The sequence below is a fragment of the Cloeon dipterum genome, chromosome 1 (genome assembly GCF_949628265.1).
Source record: "Cloeon dipterum chromosome 1, ieCloDipt1.1, whole genome shotgun sequence".
In the NCBI taxonomy this organism is placed as follows: domain Eukaryota; kingdom Metazoa; phylum Arthropoda; class Insecta; order Ephemeroptera; family Baetidae; genus Cloeon; species Cloeon dipterum.
The window spans coordinates 5,778,280-5,796,230 of record NC_088786.1 but is presented as its reverse complement, the minus strand read 5'-3'; the positions used below and the strand labels follow the sequence as shown (position 1 = coordinate 5,796,230).

The following is a 17,951-nucleotide window of genomic DNA, read 5'->3' as shown; positions in this document are numbered from 1 at the left end:
TTATTAACAGACATGAAACAACTTGATAATTTAATCATTTCCTTCCATGCGTGCAATTAAAATTCAGTATATTTTTCTTTATTTTTAAATCAATTGCTCTGGTTACTTTATTTTATTAAAAAAAAAACAGTGATTCGCTGATGACGTATGTTGCCGGCCAATTTTTGCCTATTCAAAGTTGGCCGAAGTGGCAAAAGGGGTGGTGGCGTGGAAAAAATCGCGAAAAGTTTCCCCGGGACCGATCTCAGGGTGGAGTACCCTGAAAAAGGTCTTTAAGGTAGGTGGTTGTAGGGCTCATGGTGACGATTCGTTTGAGAGTTCGTAACTTAAAATCCATCAACCCGTCGAATTTAAAAAAAATTTAAACCATTTTCGTTTGTGCACTTGTTGAGCCGGCAGGCAGAAATTTTTTTAAATTTGATTTTTCTTTTGACTTTATTTTATTAAAAGATCTTTTCAGACCAATCCTGGCAACCCCCAAGTTGACTCTGAGGTGAGAATGAGAAGGTAGAGCTCAAAGGGAAAGTACGGAACACACGCGTAACTTGATTAATCAACGCGGGGCTTCGAGGGGGCGCGTCGGCATTTTCACCTCTTTGTTGTGTGCGTCTACTGTGTCAGTCGACGGACTGGCTGCGGCTGGCCGTCGCGTAACGCAATTAGGAAGCCTTGCAAGCGCACTATAAGGGTCGAGAGCACCGACCGCAGCTGCTCATTTCGTAGCTCGAGGGTGGATTTCGAGGGTGCCGCCGACTTGTTACTGGCCAACGCCGTGCTCCTCGCGCTTTGGTTCATCCTCGTCGTCAGCGCACTCATGCTGCTGGCCCCTTATCTTTTCTGTTAGCCGCCATGCTGGCTACCCTCAGCCAAAGGTAACACTCCTGAATTTGCTTGAAATGTTTCTTGGTGAAATTTATAGAATTTTCTGAATTTTAAACTAAATATTTGAAGACTTTTACTATTGTGGAATATTTTTTAAGTTGATTTATATCAGGTATTTAGAATGTATTTAAAATGTCCTTTAGGGAAACTCTGTTGTTTTGAATAAAAATAGGATTTCAAATATGGAGACAGTTCCTTGCCATTTGAAAAGCATGCTAACTTACACCCACTTTTATTACAAATTGACTCAGTGCGGATTCCTCTTTAATTTTATTTAAGAAACCATGCTATATAGAGTAATTTAATAAGAAAATTACAACCTGATTTTAAATGAGACTGAAAGAGCTTAAAAATTGCATGGTCCGTGTTTTTTTAACAATCTCAGTAAAATTTCAACCCTATAATTTAAAGCCTTTTCGACTGTGAAATTATTTTTTTCTGAGCTTCAAATCGTTGCGTGACCATTAAATGAGCTCGAATCATTGAATTTTAAGCCTTGCGACGACCCATTCCCGAAATCGTCCTATTTAAAGTACATTGTTTTTGCTCCACGTTAAGAAATTTCCTCACGGTTTCATTTCAGTCGAAGAAATATTTTTAATTGGGTTTTCCCGTTTCCGTCAAAACAGGGTTTCACGTGCGACTTTTAGACTTAATATATATGGACTTAATAAACAGGCAAAACTGTCCTCGTTTTGGTATAAAATTTTATAAACTTATTCAGGACAAATTTCATTATTTTGGTGAAATTGCAACAGCAAAAATGTCATTTATATGGCACGTTTTTATTTTTCATGCATTTTCACATTTAAAAATTTCACTTCTTGTTCATTTCAATGGTAAAATGCAACATGCAGAATTTAAAAGGCATATGATTTGGAAAAGTATTAATTCCAGACCTAAAGAGAGAAGGAAAATTATACTTATGTTTTATTCAATACAATTTAAGGTCGCTAATATTTTTTCATTATATATTTCTAAAGCTTGCGTATTGGGACAAGTACTCCAATTAAATTGGAACAAAATGAAGATTACTGTGTAAATGCTTACATACTTAAAAAGTCTAAAATGACCTTACTTAATTCTTCTCAGAAACCACCTAATGATGAAAGTGAAAAAATTAACTAAACTAATTAATTGAATAGTTAAGAGGCGTAAAAATGTTTTTAATATATCTACTTAAAAGTATGAAGCCAGAAAAAAACTAATCGTGGATGTTTATTCATTGTGTCCATTCTCTGTCTCTTTCTCTCTCCGCGAAGCTAAAACGCGGGCAAACGCTTTGCTGGCAGGTGCGGCAGCAAGCGTTGGACTGCAGCGTTCGAGGCGGCGTGCGAGAGCAGCGTCGGGGCGAGCGTGGGCGCGAGTGCGCGCGACCAGTGGCTGCAGCAGCAGTTGCGGGCGTGCGCCATCCCCTACGTCAAGCTGGTCAGCTACCGCATCTCCCGGGCGCGCCAGACCATGGACGAGGCCAACAGCGAGCTCCTCTGCCCCACAGGGGCCGCCTCAGGCTGCCCCCGCGGCACCAACCTCGCCTCCAGACGGAAAAGCTGCCCCCTCCGCCCCACCAACAGGCTCTTCGACGACATGCACCCCTCCGCATTCGAGGTGAGCAAACACACGATTTTAATGATTTTATCTTCCTGGAATTTTGAGCTAAAAAATGTGCGAATTTTGGACATTTTTTGTGTATAAATTGATTTTAAATCAAATCCAACAGAGATCTTGATTCTCAATCATTTAAATATTCAGGGGAAATTAGGTGAAAAGGGGTGGTTGTTTTTTTTAGACGTTTTTTCCGGGAAAAAGTCAACTATTTTTAGATTCAGTACAAATTAAATGGATAAAAGCCGGTTATGACGGTTTTTAGCCAAATTGGCACGCCAAATTTTACTGACAATGAAATATCAAGATATTCTTCATTTTTAAAGAGATCAATCGTACCAAATGCAAGAACATATATGTGAAAAAAGGTAAAAAAAAACATTTTCGAACTGAAAGTTCCAAAAAAAAAAAACCATGAGAAAAATATTTGGTGCGAGAAGAAAAAAAATACACTTTTCATGTTCTTCATGCAATTTAGACAGTTTTAAGCTGTTGTTTGACATTTTTTTCATTCGATCGAGCTTGAAAAGCCCAAATTATACCTATTAGACGGCCAGCGAATTCAATATTTGCAAGAAATTAAAGTTATTTTTGAGTTTATTTTTAAAATGTGACCGTAAAAATTTGCATTTTTTTAAATTCGTTTTGGCGTAATAATTTATAATTTTGTTGGTAATCAGTTGTCAATTTGTCATCTACGGGTTTTATTGAAACAAGAGAAATTTTCCCTTGCACATGTCAAAATTTATTTTCATTTTTTTTGTGACATCAAAATGGTTGATTTTTTTAAACTTTCTTTTAATCCTAGTATAATACCGGTTAACGAATTGTGTTGTTATTTGTAAAATTAATTAGTGTATCCGCTAAAGTTATAAAAACATGAATTATTTGTGATCAGGTGGTGCGGCCGGCGAGCGCGTGCGGCTTCTACGAGGACCCGGAACTGCCGCAGTCTCCAGACGAGGCGCCAGCGTGTGACGCCGAGGAGCCGGACGAGGCAGCCACAGAGGCTGAAGCTGCCGAGTTGGAGGCCAGCAAGGGAGTCAGACGCTCGTCCAGCGGCAAGTTCACGACGGGCGCCAGACACCTGCTGGGCAACGTGCAGCGCTCAATGCGCAAATACGCCACGAACCAGATGGCCGAGGAGCCAACCAGGGGGTCCGAGCCCAAAATGCCCAATGTGATGAAGCACTACGCCAGGGGAGTTTCACCAGACACCACCATCGAGCAGATTGGCGGACGGCTGTCACCTGGACAGGAGAAAAACACCTCCACTATGCTCTTCGAGTGATAAAAGCAGGACATTCGTCTCTTAATGTTAAAGAAATCTTGATTGTTTCGAGGCCTCGCCTCGCCGTGTTCGCCAATCTAGAAAAAACGCTTTAGTTTTTGGAGCTCCCAACAGATGGCGTCACCGTTCAATTGCAAATATCAGGTTTTTTAAATGCGATTTCAGGTTTAGTGCTTTCCTGGCGTTAAAATGTTACTGTTTGCGAGCTGGAAACCAAAATCGGCTCAACAAATCGCGGAAAAAACATCTTCTGACGTCATTCAAGTGGTTTGAAAATAAGCTAGTTACACCTCCTTGACACGCCCCCTTTTCAAAATAACTGGGAATAAGCTAAATAAGTTTGTGGCATGGAAATTTGGCCGATCGTGCGCCCAGCCCACTTTTTTATCCCTCGTATCAGCTTTGCGATTGTCCCTGGCACTACCCGATAGCAAACTTCAAGGACACTGAGCTAACTTCACTGACTCGTCTCTGCAATACTGAGTGTTAAAAAAATTTGCGGGGCGAGTCGGCCATATTTCCGCGACGTTAATATAACTATTCCAGTGACCAATCCAGAATTGGTTCAGTAGAAATAGTCGATTGACTTTGAAACTTTTGGTTTTCAGACTGTCAAATGAATTATTTTAACGGCAAGAGAGCACAGCCTAAAAATCCCCAAAAATACTCTACTTTCTCCGTGAAAGTATTTTAATAATAAATAATTTTTAACCTCAACAGTATCGAAGCACAATGCTACGAGAAATGTTTATTGTTTATAGGAAATAAAAAATAATTTATCTTTGATGTACAACAGACTCGTTTCATTTCACATTCACACGGCCTGCTTTTCAAGCACAAAATTAGTCCACTGCTTACTTTGCAAACTGGATCAGCGCTTTACATAAAAGAACTTGTTTGTCTGCACAACACAGCACACTGTCTGATAGTCTAGGGCTTCTTTGTTGCGCAACTCGAAAGACGACATTCACTCGTAATCACAGGTTGGCGATTTTCTTTACCTTGGTGTTGGGAATCGAGGTTTTGTAGCGAAGACGCCGCACCGCCTCTCGCAAGTGCTTTGGTTGAAGGGGGCCTGAGTCGCCCATCGTCTCTTCCACGTCCAGAGCTGGCAATCAGAACACAATATATTTCAATTTTCAAATATATTAGACGAGAAAAGCGTTATTAATAATTTTTAAAAATAATTTCTTAGCAACGATTGTTATCACGATTTTTCATTTTTATATTTTAAATGTTCAGAGCTGGATTTTTTTAAAGTTTTGGTGCTTTTAGGACGTTTGAGACAGTTAAATGAATTTCCCTTGCGAAAGTTTTAAAAAGCTCGTTAATAATTTAGTTCTTTACTCATATATTACAATGAGGGGTCGATTTTTTTTTCAAATTTTCGATTCACCATTTTTTCCAAACGGAGGAAACTTGAATAGTGTCTTACCAACTCCATCGCACGAACTGGACCACCGCCAGTCTGGAAACTGATTTTCAGATTTTTCGCGCCCATAGAAAAATTAAAATCAATATTGTTCGGCTTTTTCTATCCGCGGGGCGCGTAATGTTCTCAAGCGAAAATGGTTTTGTTTTTATTAAAATTCGGACGCTTGTCGGATCGTTGACCACGACCCCTCATCGGACACGTCTCGGACAAAGCTTTGACCTACAATACCTTAACGATCTTTTTCAGGGTACCCTGCGACCCGAGATCCGCTCCCACTCACAGACAGGGTTTTAATTCTTTTCTTCAGTAATTTGGAGCATATTTGGCGATACTCGACGGCGATTTATCACCCTTTCCTGTCACCAACCTTGCTTAGATCACGCGACCTGAGAACGGGCCCCGGACTGTTTTGTTGCGATAGTTGCGGTTTTGCCGGCGCTGTCGCTTATCACACGGTCAATTTCGCCGCCTCAACGGACAGCTGCCTGAAGGGTCACACAAGGCGCAAGCCACTTGTTTTACATTAACATTGCCGAGACACCATCATAAATTGTCGAAATTTGCTGGAGGGTCGCTCTAGTAGTCAATGGGCCAGTAAAATACCAAAATTGCCAAACTTAAATGGAGTTTCGAATTTTTTGAAAAATTTATTTTTTCATGTGTCAAAAATGTCACCAAAAGGATAACCTCTGGTGACCAACATCGTACGTCAAAGGCCAAGGTCACAAAAATCTGCCAAACCCTAGATCATTAAATTAAAATGAAATCCCAAAATAGCCAAAATACCTGGTAACAACATTAATATAAAAAATGTTGTTATTTTTGTTCCCCTTTATTGAGAAAATCGAGGTCAAAGTTAAAAAAAATGAGGCTTTTTATCTTGGAAAATCATGATTTTTTAAAAAAAAACATTTTTGTGCAGATTTACAATCGGAAATATTAAAATTTTACATTTTCAACTTTTCAAGCTCACAATGGGGGGTCTTTTTGAGTTGAATTAAATTCGGCGTTCTTGGTGTCGCTTCCTATGTTTTTCGCTAATTCTGGACTTCATTTCAGCGTAGCTTACGCTCTTTAATTAATGACTGATTTGTGTACTGAGTGATCCTTTGAAATAGGAAAATAAAAATTTAAGCTAATTATTTTGTAGTAAAATTGGGGTTAAAGACAGCTAAGAGTTTAGATTTCCCGACTGCGTCTCAAAAGAGCAATGTTGTGGCTTTGTGGAGTCCCTCTTAAATTCATCAAAATATTTTGGAAATACTTTTCTACGCAGAGGAAAATGTTGTTTGGAAAAGATGTGCAAATTTACAGCTAAAAATGAAATATTATTCTGAATTTAAACGGTTTGAAGTTACTTTTAACTAAAAATAATTCGTTTTTTGAGGTTAAAATGATAAAAAAAACATTTCTTCTCACCTTCTTCGACAATTTCCCCAACAAACACTTTAGCTATGCCAGCCATTGCAATTACAACGTTTTGGGAGACAGAGCAGCCTGTGATTGTCTGCATAATCTGTAAAAAATTAAGAATGAAGGTTAAAAATCAGCAAAATACATTTGTCCACAATCAAAAGTCAATGAGACACTGGCTTTAATATAGATTTGAGTTTTTTAAACTTAAATTACCCTTTTAATGGCGGCTTTTGGGAATGCAGCTCGTCTAAACATTTCATATCGGTCCAGCTGATCTTCTGTGAAATTCGAAACGAGAACCCTGAAAAAAATTAGGGATAAATATCCAATATCATCCCTTAAATAAATTAAACTGACTGCATTTTCTCTCGCTCCTCCTCTTCGATTTCCTTCTTAGTCTTCTCCCTCTTCTTAGCCATTTTGGCTGGTGGTGGCGAGAGTCGGGACGCTGCCTGTGGCTCCTCCTTGGGCAGCGTGGGCAGCATCACCCTGTCGTCCTCATCATCGTCATAATTCTCGTCCAGCATCGGCTCCGACTTCACCGAAACACCACCGGCCTGCTTGAATTCGTCGCTGCTGTTGAGCGTCGTCGAGAGGTCCTGCGGCGGCGGCGACGGCGGCAGCTCGTCGTCGCCCGAGTCGGTGCCGCCGTCACTGTCTCGGGCCTGCAGCAGGGACGGCTCGTTCGTCTCCTCCATCAGGTCGCCGCCGATCGAACTGCTGCTCCTCGAGTCGTCGTCCACCGTCACCCGCGAATCCTGCTCCTCCGCTGACATGACCGACACGTCTCCAGACTCGTCTGCGAGACCTCCGAAGGAACCCTCGGAGCCGGCGTCCCTCAGGATGTCAGGGTCCATTATTTTAGGATCTGTTTTTAATTTATCAATATAAAAATATTTTCTTTTCTGAAAGAAGATCAACAAACCTTTGAAGGATGTGTTTTTCAATTAGGCCGGAAATGAACATCCAGATTTTCAGGATGTGGTGAAAGGTGGAAGGTCCTTCCTGTTTTCCAATTTAATTGGTTGCGTCAAAGAAATTTGAGTGAAATAACAAGTTTGGAGTTCACTTACGAAACACAATCTAAACGTAAACATACATGAACGATAAAATGCTGCCAACCTAAAACGAAAAAGAATTTTTAAAACTCTTTATCAAAATCATTTTCACACAAAATTTCTCATTAACAACATTAAAAAAATTAAACTTAAACTTTTGTAAAAATGTTTTTTATCATAATTCCTCAAAATTCGTCAATTTTTACAAAATAATTTCATACAACTCCGCTCTGTTAGCAACAATGCTAAAGATGTAAAAGGGGCGTGCTGCCGTCCGGCTTGTTTCTTTCTTGATCAACGTTGTGGTGAAAAATGGCCACGGGACGGGATTTGGACGAGCTGGTGCACAGCGTGAACCTCTATGTCCCGCGTCCGCTGTTCCTCCACGGCTACATCCTACCCTTCGTCCTTCTGTATGGCGGCTGGCTGTACTGTTGGCTGGCCGTGTTCGAGTCGGACCTGAGCTTCGAGGTCGGTTACATCTGCCTCGCCGTGGTTGGCCTGCTGCAGCTGTTCACCATCCTCTGCTGCCACTGGTCCGTCCACGTCAGGTGTGCCCTGACCTGCAAAAGGGTAAATTGCAGAAGTGCCTGTTAATTTAATTTAAAAAATTGGACGTAGGAAAGGGATTCGTTGCGAGCGACGGTAGCCAAGGTGGTGCCAACCGAAAACAATGGTTCCTCTGAGCTGGTCATGCTACGCTTCCTGGTCGAGGAGGGCCAGCGACTGCCGTGGTTCCTCTTCCAGAAGACCAAGTACCTGTGGGACGCCGACAAGAAGCAGTTCCGTGGCCTCGAGTTTCCGACGAACGGCTCCTTTGGCGCCTACGCCGACTGGAAGGGCCACAAGGAGGACTCTGAGGTCGCTTCCGCTGAGAACAAATACGGGAAGAACCAGTACATAATCTTGTCATGTTTTTTTATTATTTTTAACCCGAATTTGTGCTCAGGGTCGACATGGTGGTTCCCGAGTTCAGCGAATTGTTCCTCGAGAGGGCAACGGCGCCGTTTTTCGTGTTCCAGGTGCTTTGTGTTGCGCTTTGGTGTCTGGACAAGTACTGGTACTACTCGCTCTTTACGCTGGTCATGCTCGTCATGTTCGAGTGCACCCTCGTCCACCAGCAGCTGAGGAACATGGCCGAAATCAGGGAGATGGGAAATAAGCCCTTCCTTATGATGGTCAGTTTTAGAAATTTGTCGCGAAATCTGCGAATTTTACTATTTACAATGCAAAAAAAACAGGCATACCGAAACAGACGTTGGCGTCCGTTAGCAAGCGACCAGCTGGTGCCGGGCGACATCGTCTCGATCACACGCACCCACGGCGACGGCCTCATCCCGTGCGACATGCTGCTGCTCAGGGGCCCTTGCATCGTTGACGAAAGCATGCTCACAGGTTCGAATAAACCCATAACAAGAGGGATTTGTTGATTTTAAAAGCCGTGTTGCAGGAGAATCTGTGCCGCAGATGAAGGAGCCGATTGAGTGTCAGTCGCCAGATTTGCAGCTCGATTTGGAGGCGCATGGCAAGCTGCACATCCTCTTTGGAGGCACCCGCGTCGTCCAGCACTCGGCACCTAGCAAAACTTCCTCAGGACTGAAAGGTAGGCCGGGAAATTAATAATTTCGAGCATGAAATTTAGATTGACGTTATAAACAACCAGAAATAAGAATTGAAATTAATTTTAAATTTTGACTTTTTTTAAAAATTCATCCATAAAAATTAATCAATATTCGAAAAATGATTTGATTGTGAAAAACCGCACACGGGCGGATGCTCCTTACCAAAGAGCATCTATTTTGTTACTTAAATCTGCACCATCCGGCCGATAGAGTCCCGCCTGGTTTTGGTTTCTTATAAAAATATTTATTTTTATTTTCAGCACCGGATAACGGCAGCATTGCTTATGTACTGCGGACAGGGTTCAACACGTCACAGGGAAAGCTTTTACGCACCATCCTCTTTGGTGTCAAGCGTGTTACTGCCAACAATCTGGAAACTTTTGGCTTCATTATGTTCCTGCTCATCTTCGCAATCGCCGCCGCAGCTTACGTTTGGATCAAAGGTATTTCATTCAATTATTTAAAAAATTAGTTTTATTTTATATTATTGGTGTTTTTAGGCACTGAAGACCCAACGAGGAATAGGTACAAATTGTTCTTGGAGTGCGCACTCATCCTGACGTCAGTCATTCCGCCAGAACTACCAATCGAGCTTTCACTTGCGGTCAATACTTCGCTTTTGGCACTTTCAAAATTAGGTATATTTATTTAAAACAAAAGTATTCGAACTAAATTTTTTGATAATAATTATTTATTTGTTTCTGTTTGCAGCTGTCTTTTGCACAGAGCCGTTTAGGATTCCATTTGCAGGCAAAGTTGAGATTTGCTGCTTCGACAAGACTGGAACCCTCACTAGTGACAATTTAGTTGTAGAAGGAATTGCTGGATTGCAGTAAGTCTCATAATTATGCTTATATTTCGTTAATTTAAAACTTATTAAATCATTAAACAGCCAAACATCTTAAACGGCTTCTTAAACAGGAATTACAGTAATGTTCTTGTAAAAATAGTGTCGTGATTTTTTTCTGTGCATTTCAAATTTAAAGAAAATCAATTCTGTTATTTGGGAATTTTATTTTTTGGCAAAAGTTGATAATATTCCATTTAAATTAACTTCATTAACTTTAAACTAATTAAAACTCTATAAACTTAGACAAAATGATAGATTTCCTTTGTAATCTTGCTTTTTTCCAATATTATCCAAATTTTTGTTCTGATGGAAAAAAGACTTCAATATGGAATTAAAAATTTTAAAGCCTTTCAAGGATTTATTTTTTTAAATTCATCCTAAACAGCCTTAAATAAGTCTTAATTTTCAAGGAGCGAGAAGGGCGTGATGCCAATCACAGACGCGCCGAAGGAGTGCGTTCAGGTGTTGGCGACGTGTCACTCGCTGGCGCAGCTGGACGAGGGGCTGGTAGGCGACCCACTGGAGAAGGCCACCCTGACGGCCATTGACTGGACGCTGACCAAAGGCGACGCCGTCATCCCCAAAAAGGGAAAGTTGCCTGGCATGAAGATATTCCACCGGCACCACTTCTCTTCGGCCCTCAAGCGTATGTCCGTCGTCGCCGGCTACACGCAGTCTGGCACTGGCGACACGCACTACATCGCCACCGTCAAGGGCGCCCCAGAAACCCTTGAACCCATGGTGAGTATTTTAAAAATTTTTAAGGTCATAATATGTTGATTTTATCCCTATAGGACGATAGAGTTAAATTTCACAGTTAACTATTTTATTAATACGCAAGCAAGTTTAATAATCATCGTGCTAAAGGCACCCGTTTCTTTTCCTGTTGTTAGCAAAAGGCTATTGGTTTTTAGCCTTTTTCCGCGATGCTGCTAACATCTACATTATTTTCGGTGCTAGTGAGTGTTATTAAGCTCTGAAGGAATTTACTTCTTTTTTAAATCAAAATAAATCACGACAAGAATAATTTTTAATGTTCAGTAAGTATAATAAATTTTAATGAAAAACACACTTCAAACTTTCTTAGATGGTTTATTTTAATCAATAATTAATGTTAGTTCACTCAGACAGTTTCAATTTTATTGCTGGTAAAAACTAGTCTTCTTCTATATTGGGAACGGGAAAGTTTCTCCAGAACATAATATATAAATAAAAGAACTATTCCTGAATTAATTAAAATCACCGCCAGTTAGCATCCAAATCGTGATATTTATATTTTATTAGTTTTCATTTATAAGATTCAGCCATTATTACTCCTTTCGCCTTGTCGCAATCCACCTCTTTGAAACGCAGATTCGACGTAGTCTTTGTCTTTGGGTCATGTGAGAAGTTGATCATGACACACGCTTTCTTTCCCATCAATGCCGTGTTGTTGCCTCTTGGTGCCCACGGAAGCAGACTGCCGTAGAACGAATTCCTCTTCGCCCCGCAAAAAGCGAACGTTTTTGTACAAGCCGGCCTGAACGCAGCGGTCCAAACCGACTGAGCTGATTTTTGTCGGTCTAGAAAACGAATTTTTCCCATCAATGCATCAGTTGAATTTTTTTTTTACCATTTAGAACGTTGTCGATGACGCATTTTATTTCCTCCGTACTCGCAGGTTGCCAGTGTTTTATCTCTTTGACTGAGCTAGCGAAGTCCAAAATCATAAAATTCAAAGCATATTCATCCTATAAAATTAGAAGTATAAAGTATAATGCAATTGCCTGTGATCATATTCCAACCTCTATGCTGGAGCCTACGTACAGTTTTTTGCCACATACTACCTTGACGCTGGGCGGAACTACATGAGAAAATAACTATCAATTTTAACTTACTTAAACGCATGTAGAAATTAGTATGATTTGGTTAGCTAAATGTTAATAACTCAAAACTCATGAATTTCAACAAAGTCAATGAAAAATATGGCCAAGGCAATTTTTAATTGGACGCCGTTTGCTATTTAAGAAGGTTAATATCCTTAACAGGATTTTACGTGAAATTTAGTAACAATGTAGTGGATCAAAATGCCCCACAGATCGATTTTCCTATTGAAAATCCTGTCTTAACCAAATTCAAATTAAATTTACCAAAAAATTAATCAAGAAATATAATTTTAGGTAATTTTCTGCTTCGGCGAATGTAAAAAGTATTTTTCCTTTTGTACAAATGAAATTTTCGTTATCTTATCGAAGTTATTTTTCTTACAAGCGCGGTAGGTCCCTTTTGCTCGGGTATACTATAAATCAAAAAACTAAATAGTAAGCTCTTATGTCATTTTGTGAAAAGCTTTACCTCAGCAGACTTCGTGTCAAATTGTGGACAAATTGGACATCCAGTTGTCTAGAAAACTCCATTGAAAGAACCAAAGAGCCTGTATTAGTAATTTTACCTCAACCATGCCGTCTACGGGACTATAAGTGCAACTTATGTTTCTCTCTGTAGCGACTCCCAAACATTTGCTGATGCACAGAAGCGTGTCAAATTTGTGTTTTTCCAAACACCCGTTCATTTCTTTGAAACTCGGCTGTATCTTAATTAAATACCACATTACAAATTTGTCGTCCTACCTCACTCTGAGATGAATGCAAAAATGGTAGCAAAAACAAAATTAGTGCATAGAGCATTATTATTGACTGTAAAAATGCTGCGAGAGAATGAACGCACACAATTGTTAGGTCGATGAAAATTTCGTGCTGTTTTGTTTATTTTTCTTTTATTGTGTAGAAATACGTCATCAATAGGAAATGCTGCCCAAACAAAATGGCGTTAAAGAGGATCGATACAGGGTGACAATATGAAATTATTTGAATAATTGTTGGATGCAATAAGCAGTTGATCAACAAACAATTTGCTTTACTATTTGCAATAGTCAAAAATGACCTTTCAACAGTAACAATTCAATTTTTTCTAATTTTCTAACTTTCTCTTAAGTTTCCAGTGCTTTTAAGGACTCCTTGTTGTGAAACAAAATGAGATTTCAATTAGGGGGACAGTCCTCTCCTTTTACTAACTTTGCAGACACTTTTTAATACAGTTGTACTTAGGTCAATTTTGGCTTCAACTTTATCCTAAGAGATGATTCAAGCATTAGCAACAACTATTTTCCAGGATTTTGCAGTATCAATGCACGTTAAAGAGAGAAAATTTGAATTTTTACTTTCGCAAGGTCATTATTTGATTATTGCAACTCGTAAAACAAATTTTTTATCGATCAACTGCAGTTGCATCCAACAATTCAAATAGTTATCAATGGTTGCCTTGTATCAATCCACTTTTTGGGACCTGAAAAAGTTTTTCCAGCACAGTGAAAAAACCACAAATATAAACCTGGGTTTCATGAATTAATTGAAATCACCAAGGACTTGCATCCAAATCGTTATATATTTTATTAGTTTTCAATTATAAGATTCAGCCATTACTACTCCTTTCACCTTGTCGCAATCCACCTCTTTGAAATAAAGGTTCGAAGTAGCCTTCGTCTTTGGGTCATGTGAAAAGTTGATCATGACACACGCGCTCTTGCCCTCCAATGCCGTGGTGTTGTCTCTTGGTGCCCACGGAAGCTGGCCCCACAAATTCCGCTCCGCCCCGCAAAAAGCGAACGTTTTTCTACAGGCCGGACAATAATGTTCAGGTCGGTGCAAATTCCGTGCCGATTTTTCTGTTATTTTGTAGAAATACGTCATCAATAGGAAGCACTACTGAAGCAAAATGGCGGTAATCAAATTAAAATATGAAAAATATCACATTTAGTGGTCTAATTTACTATCAGTACCACATAATCAAGTTTCTCCTATTTTATATTTTAATATTTTATCCTTGTTTTAATAAATTGATTTGTTTGTCAGTTTAAGAATGTGCCTGAGGACTACAGGAAAGTTTACTTGGAGATGTCCCGTCGCGGCGCCCGCGTGCTGGCGCTTGGCTGGAAGGAACTTCCCACCATGAGTCCGGCGCGCGTCAAAGACATCCCCAGAGACGATCTTGAGCAGGATCTGTTGTTCGCCGGCTTCGTCGTCATCTCGTGCCCCCTGAAACCCGACTCGAAAGCCGTCATCAAGGAAATCCTCAATGCTTCACACCAAGTAAATATTTTCTTTGACTTGCAAAGAAAAATATAGAAAAATTGGCAAAAATCTAATGATTGATACAGGGATTCTGTTTGTTACAAGCCTTTTAAATGAAATGGTGCAAAGTTACAAGTTTTCTGTTTGCGATTTTCAACTCATTTCCTATTTTAGGTTGCCATGATTACCGGAGACAACCCATTGACTGCGTGCCACGTGGCCAAAGAGCTGAAATTTACACAAAAGCCGACCCTGGTGCTGGTGGAGGACGAGAGCAAGTGGTTCTGGGAGAGTATCGACCAAAGCAAACGACTGAAGGTGCTACCTGAAAAATACACCGATCTCACCAGCAAATTTGATCTCTGCGTCACAGGAGAGGTAATTCATAACGCAAATTTAAAATTTCTGCACGAAATTACTTAGAATAAATCAACGTTTAGGCCTCTTTTTAGTAAAAAAAATAAGAAATAAAAATTTTATTTAAAAAAACTTAATTTTAATTCAACTTTTTCCCTTTCTGCAGGGTCTAGTATTCCTCCAGGACAATCACCGAAAGCTTCTGCAATCGCTGCTGCCGCACATCAAAGTGTTCGCTCGTGTGGCGCCAAAACAGAAGGAATTTGTGATCGTGGAGCTGAAGGCTCTTGGATACACAACCCTGATGTGCGGCGACGGCACCAACGACGTCGGAGCCCTCAAACACGCACATGTTGGTCCGTCTTCTTGACATTTGAAGAAAATACGGGTTTATTTTAAATATAATTATTTGCAGGCGTTGCTATACTGTCAAATGGGCCTGACAAGGTGGAAAGGAAGGTCAGATTGCCGCCTATCGAGAGGAGAAACGACCGACCAGACCCCAGGAGGGATCCACGACTTGAAAGACTGGTCAGTACTGAGAGTAAATCGATTTATTTCCAAAGGTTATGATGAAAAAATTCAGTGTTTTGGCAGTTTAATATATTTCTGATATTTAAAGGAACAGTACTTTATAAAATTAATATCAACCTTCATTTTTCATTTTAAATCATTTCCTATTGTTAAAAAACTGCTATTTGTTAGAAAAGTAATGTCTAGACACACGTATTTTATTTAAAAGTGGTGTATTTTTTAGAATGGAGTTTGAGCGGAGCTTCCCTCGTATTTTACCGATTTGTTTATTTTATTTTTATTTCGTGAAAGCCCACATGTCTGATGCAATGAATAATTAATTTAAATCGAATTACACGGTTAACAAAGAAGACAATTAGTTTGCCATGAAAAATTAGTAAAAAATATGCTCTTAGGCGGCGGGCAAGCCGCAGCTACAACAGATGCAGCAAATGCTGGCCGAACTGGAGGAAGAGGAGAAGGCGCAAATTGTGCACTTGGGCGACGCGAGCATTGCCTCGCCGTTCACCTCAAAGTACCCGTCGATCCTGTGCATCTGTCACATCATCAAGCAGGGCCGCTGCACGCTCGTCACCACGCTGCAAATGTTCAAGATTCTGGCGCTGAACGCGCTCATCCTCGCCTACAGTCAATCAGTGCTCTACCTCGATGGCATTAAGTTCAGCGACGCCCAGGCCACCCTCCAGGGCCTCCTGCTCGCCGCCTGCTTCCTCTTTATTTCTCGTTCAAAGGTTAGTAATGCTTATTTCTACACCTTTATTAAATCCATCGATAATTTGCCTTTGGTTATTCGCATACCATTCTGCTTCTGATGAGTCCTTATAATCAGAGTCGCGCGGATCCTCGTCCCTATCTTTTCCCATGTTAAATGAGTTATCACTAGCGGCTCTGGGTCAAAATTACTTAAGCCATCTGCGTCTACAACATATTATTTCGATAGTTGCATTAAATTAGTATCAACTTTTGTTTGTGTTTCCACGATTATTAATCGATAGATCAACTCTTTATCTGCAAGTAGAGATAGAAAACAATTGGGTTTCTTCTCATCAGAGGCAGAATGGTAAGCGATTTTCCAAAGCCATCATGGGGCTCTGGAAACTTTTTTATATTTTAAGTCTGCTTGTCTCTCATTAAGGTTTCTAATTCAAAATTTATATTAAGATCTTCTCGCTGAATTAACTTTGATCTTGCCATTTTATCCTGTTTCAGCCGTTGAAGACGTTGTCCAAGGAGCGACCACTGCCCAACATCTTCAACATGTACACCGTTCTAACCGTGCTGCTGCAGTTTGCTGTTCACTTCGGCTGCCTCTTTTTCCTCGTCCAACAAGCCACGGCGCGTTCTCCCAAAGCAGTCAAAGAGTAGGTGTTTTTCTACCTTCTCATTGCTCAATAAATTTATTTAAAAAAATTTCATCAGCATTCTGAAAAGCAACCTGACAACGCCAGAGACTGGCCTGCCCAGCGGAGACCCGGACGAGGTGGAAGAGGAGCCTTTTGAGGCCAACCTGCTCAACAGCACCGTCTACATAATCTCCATGGCCTTGCAGATCTCCACCTTTGCCATCAATTACAGGGTAATTGTTGTTATTTAATGTTATAAAAGTCGTTTTTTCAATCTTGGAAATTGTATATAGTGTGGTGTTAATTTTTTAAACCTTTTCAATACGTTTTAAGAAAATAATTTTTGTGCTTCCCAGGACTGTTTGCTACTGTGAATGCTATACTAAATAATAAATTTTACAGGGTCGGCCTTTCATGGAGAGCCTGTCGGAGAACAAGTCACTGCTGTACAGTTTGTTCGGATCAGGCGCCGCTGTGCTCGCCCTCGCCATGGGTCTAGTGCCTGACTTCGCCTCTCAGTTTGAGATTGTTGACTTCCCACCTGATGTGAGTACCATTTTCAACCTCTTCATTTTTGCGATGTGACAATTGTAGTCATTTTAACCATAAAACTGCCACTAGCAACTCTGTTATGGCAGCACCAGATTTTATTTTGAAATCGCACGGGGAAGAGCCTCAACAAATGAAAATGAATGGCGTGTTTTAGTTCCGGGCGGTGTTGCTGCAAGTGCTGTGCGCCGACTTCGGTCTGGCGTGGCTCGTGGACCGAGCGTGTCTGTGGTTGTTTGGCGAGGGCAAACTCACCATCACCTAAACGCGACCACCTCTATACACACATTCCCCTTGGACGTGAATAATTATTTCCAAAGACACTCGCTTCGTTCGTTTGTTTACTGTGGATGAGTATATAATATTAGATGAAAAACGATCTTGTGCAGTGAGCGCGTGTGTGATTGTGCCGAAAATATGATGTTTAGGTATACACGTAAACCAAGAAGTCATTGTTATCGCTGTTGAGTAATAAAAACACTGAATTGAAGACCGGTATTTCGTCGTTTCTCCCCATTTTTTCATATATTGTCATATTTAATTGTGATTAGCGCTTATATATAGGTATTTTTAATTGAATTTTAGCTAGTACAAAAATGGGAAAATAATTTAAACCAACGTATTATTTATTTGCTACACTAAATTAAGATTTTAATTCCTTGGTTTCAACAACATGGTACATCAATTGTTTCAGATACATATTAATTCAGTTTCCGCATACATTGTAGAGCAAAACAGACTTTGGAGGGAAAATTCTTATGGTGAGAATCAAAATGCGGCTCTCAAATTGAGAACGCAACTTTGAGTCTCACCGTGAGTAGCAGAGAGGCGGTCTGGCGCTTTTGGATTTCACTGGTATCCTCGCATCAATCTCACAGTGAGATCAAAAAGCGTTCAGCC

General features: G+C 40.3%; 3 protein-coding genes across 3 annotated transcripts; 2 read left to right on the top strand and 1 right to left on the bottom strand.

Moving 5' to 3' along the window:
• The first annotated feature begins 665 nt into the window (after positions 1 to 665).
• LOC135939081 (uncharacterized) lies at positions 666 to 4,571 on the top strand. Its single transcript, XM_065483260.1, has 3 exons — positions 666 to 872; positions 2,175 to 2,490; positions 3,386 to 4,571. The coding sequence occupies exons 1-3, from the start codon at positions 850 to 852 to the stop codon at positions 3,776 to 3,778; spliced, it is 732 nt and encodes a 243-aa protein (XP_065339332.1). The 5' UTR covers positions 666 to 849; the 3' UTR covers positions 3,779 to 4,571.
• On the bottom strand, positions 4,483 to 7,716 carry Taf11 (TATA-box binding protein associated factor 11). Its single transcript, XM_065483248.1, has 5 exons — positions 7,555 to 7,716; positions 6,987 to 7,497; positions 6,843 to 6,930; positions 6,633 to 6,729; positions 4,483 to 4,886 (listed from the first exon to the last, which is right to left on the bottom strand). Exons 2-5 carry the CDS (start codon positions 7,484 to 7,486, stop codon positions 4,756 to 4,758), a joined length of 816 nt encoding a protein of 271 aa, XP_065339320.1. The 5' UTR covers positions 7,487 to 7,497; positions 7,555 to 7,716; the 3' UTR covers positions 4,483 to 4,755.
• Positions 7,717 to 7,944: 228 nt separating this feature from the next.
• On the top strand, positions 7,945 to 17,549 carry LOC135939068 (endoplasmic reticulum transmembrane helix translocase). Its single transcript, XM_065483234.1, has 18 exons — positions 7,945 to 8,260; positions 8,309 to 8,583; positions 8,637 to 8,865; positions 8,929 to 9,082; positions 9,138 to 9,290; positions 9,570 to 9,752; positions 9,810 to 9,947; positions 10,021 to 10,141; positions 10,570 to 10,900; positions 14,050 to 14,286; positions 14,443 to 14,646; positions 14,792 to 14,981; positions 15,041 to 15,156; positions 15,555 to 15,890; positions 16,369 to 16,520; positions 16,579 to 16,735; positions 16,905 to 17,048; positions 17,209 to 17,549. The coding sequence occupies exons 1-18, from the start codon at positions 8,000 to 8,002 to the stop codon at positions 17,314 to 17,316; spliced, it is 3,489 nt and encodes a 1,162-aa protein (XP_065339306.1). The 5' UTR covers positions 7,945 to 7,999; the 3' UTR covers positions 17,317 to 17,549.
• Positions 17,550 to 17,951: the final 402 nt, after the last annotated feature.

What these genes read in the sequence shown, in the direction of transcription:
- LOC135939081 (XM_065483260.1), top strand. Translation starts at nt 850, where the DNA reads ATGCTGGCTACCCTCAGCCAAAG. An exon ending in CTGGCTACCCTCAGCCAAAG is followed by an intron (nt 873 to 2,174) that starts GTAACACTCCTG and finishes CTTTGCTGGCAG; the next exon opens with GTGCGGCAGCAAGCGTTGGA. An exon ending in TGCACCCCTCCGCATTCGAG is followed by an intron (nt 2,491 to 3,385) that starts GTGAGCAAACAC and finishes ATTTGTGATCAG; the next exon opens with GTGGTGCGGCCGGCGAGCGC.
- Taf11 (XM_065483248.1), bottom strand. Translation starts at nt 7,486, where the DNA reads ATGGACCCTGACATCCTGAGGGACGCCGGCTCCGAGGGTTCCTTCGGA. An exon ending in GAGGAGCGAGAGAAAATGCA is followed by an intron (nt 6,931 to 6,986) that starts GTCAGTTTAATT and finishes AATTTTTTTCAG; the next exon opens with GGTTCTCGTTTCGAATTTCA. An exon ending in CAAAAGCCGCCATTAAAAGG is followed by an intron (nt 6,730 to 6,842) that starts GTAATTTAAGTT and finishes AATTTTTTACAG; the next exon opens with ATTATGCAGACAATCACAGG.
- LOC135939068 (XM_065483234.1), top strand. Translation starts at nt 8,000, where the DNA reads ATGGCCACGGGACGGGATTTGGACGAGCTGGTGCACAGCGTGAACCTC. An exon ending in AGCTTACGTTTGGATCAAAG is followed by an intron (nt 9,753 to 9,809) that starts GTATTTCATTCA and finishes TGGTGTTTTTAG; the next exon opens with GCACTGAAGACCCAACGAGG. An exon ending in CCTCAAACACGCACATGTTG is followed by an intron (nt 14,982 to 15,040) that starts GTCCGTCTTCTT and finishes AATTATTTGCAG; the next exon opens with GCGTTGCTATACTGTCAAAT.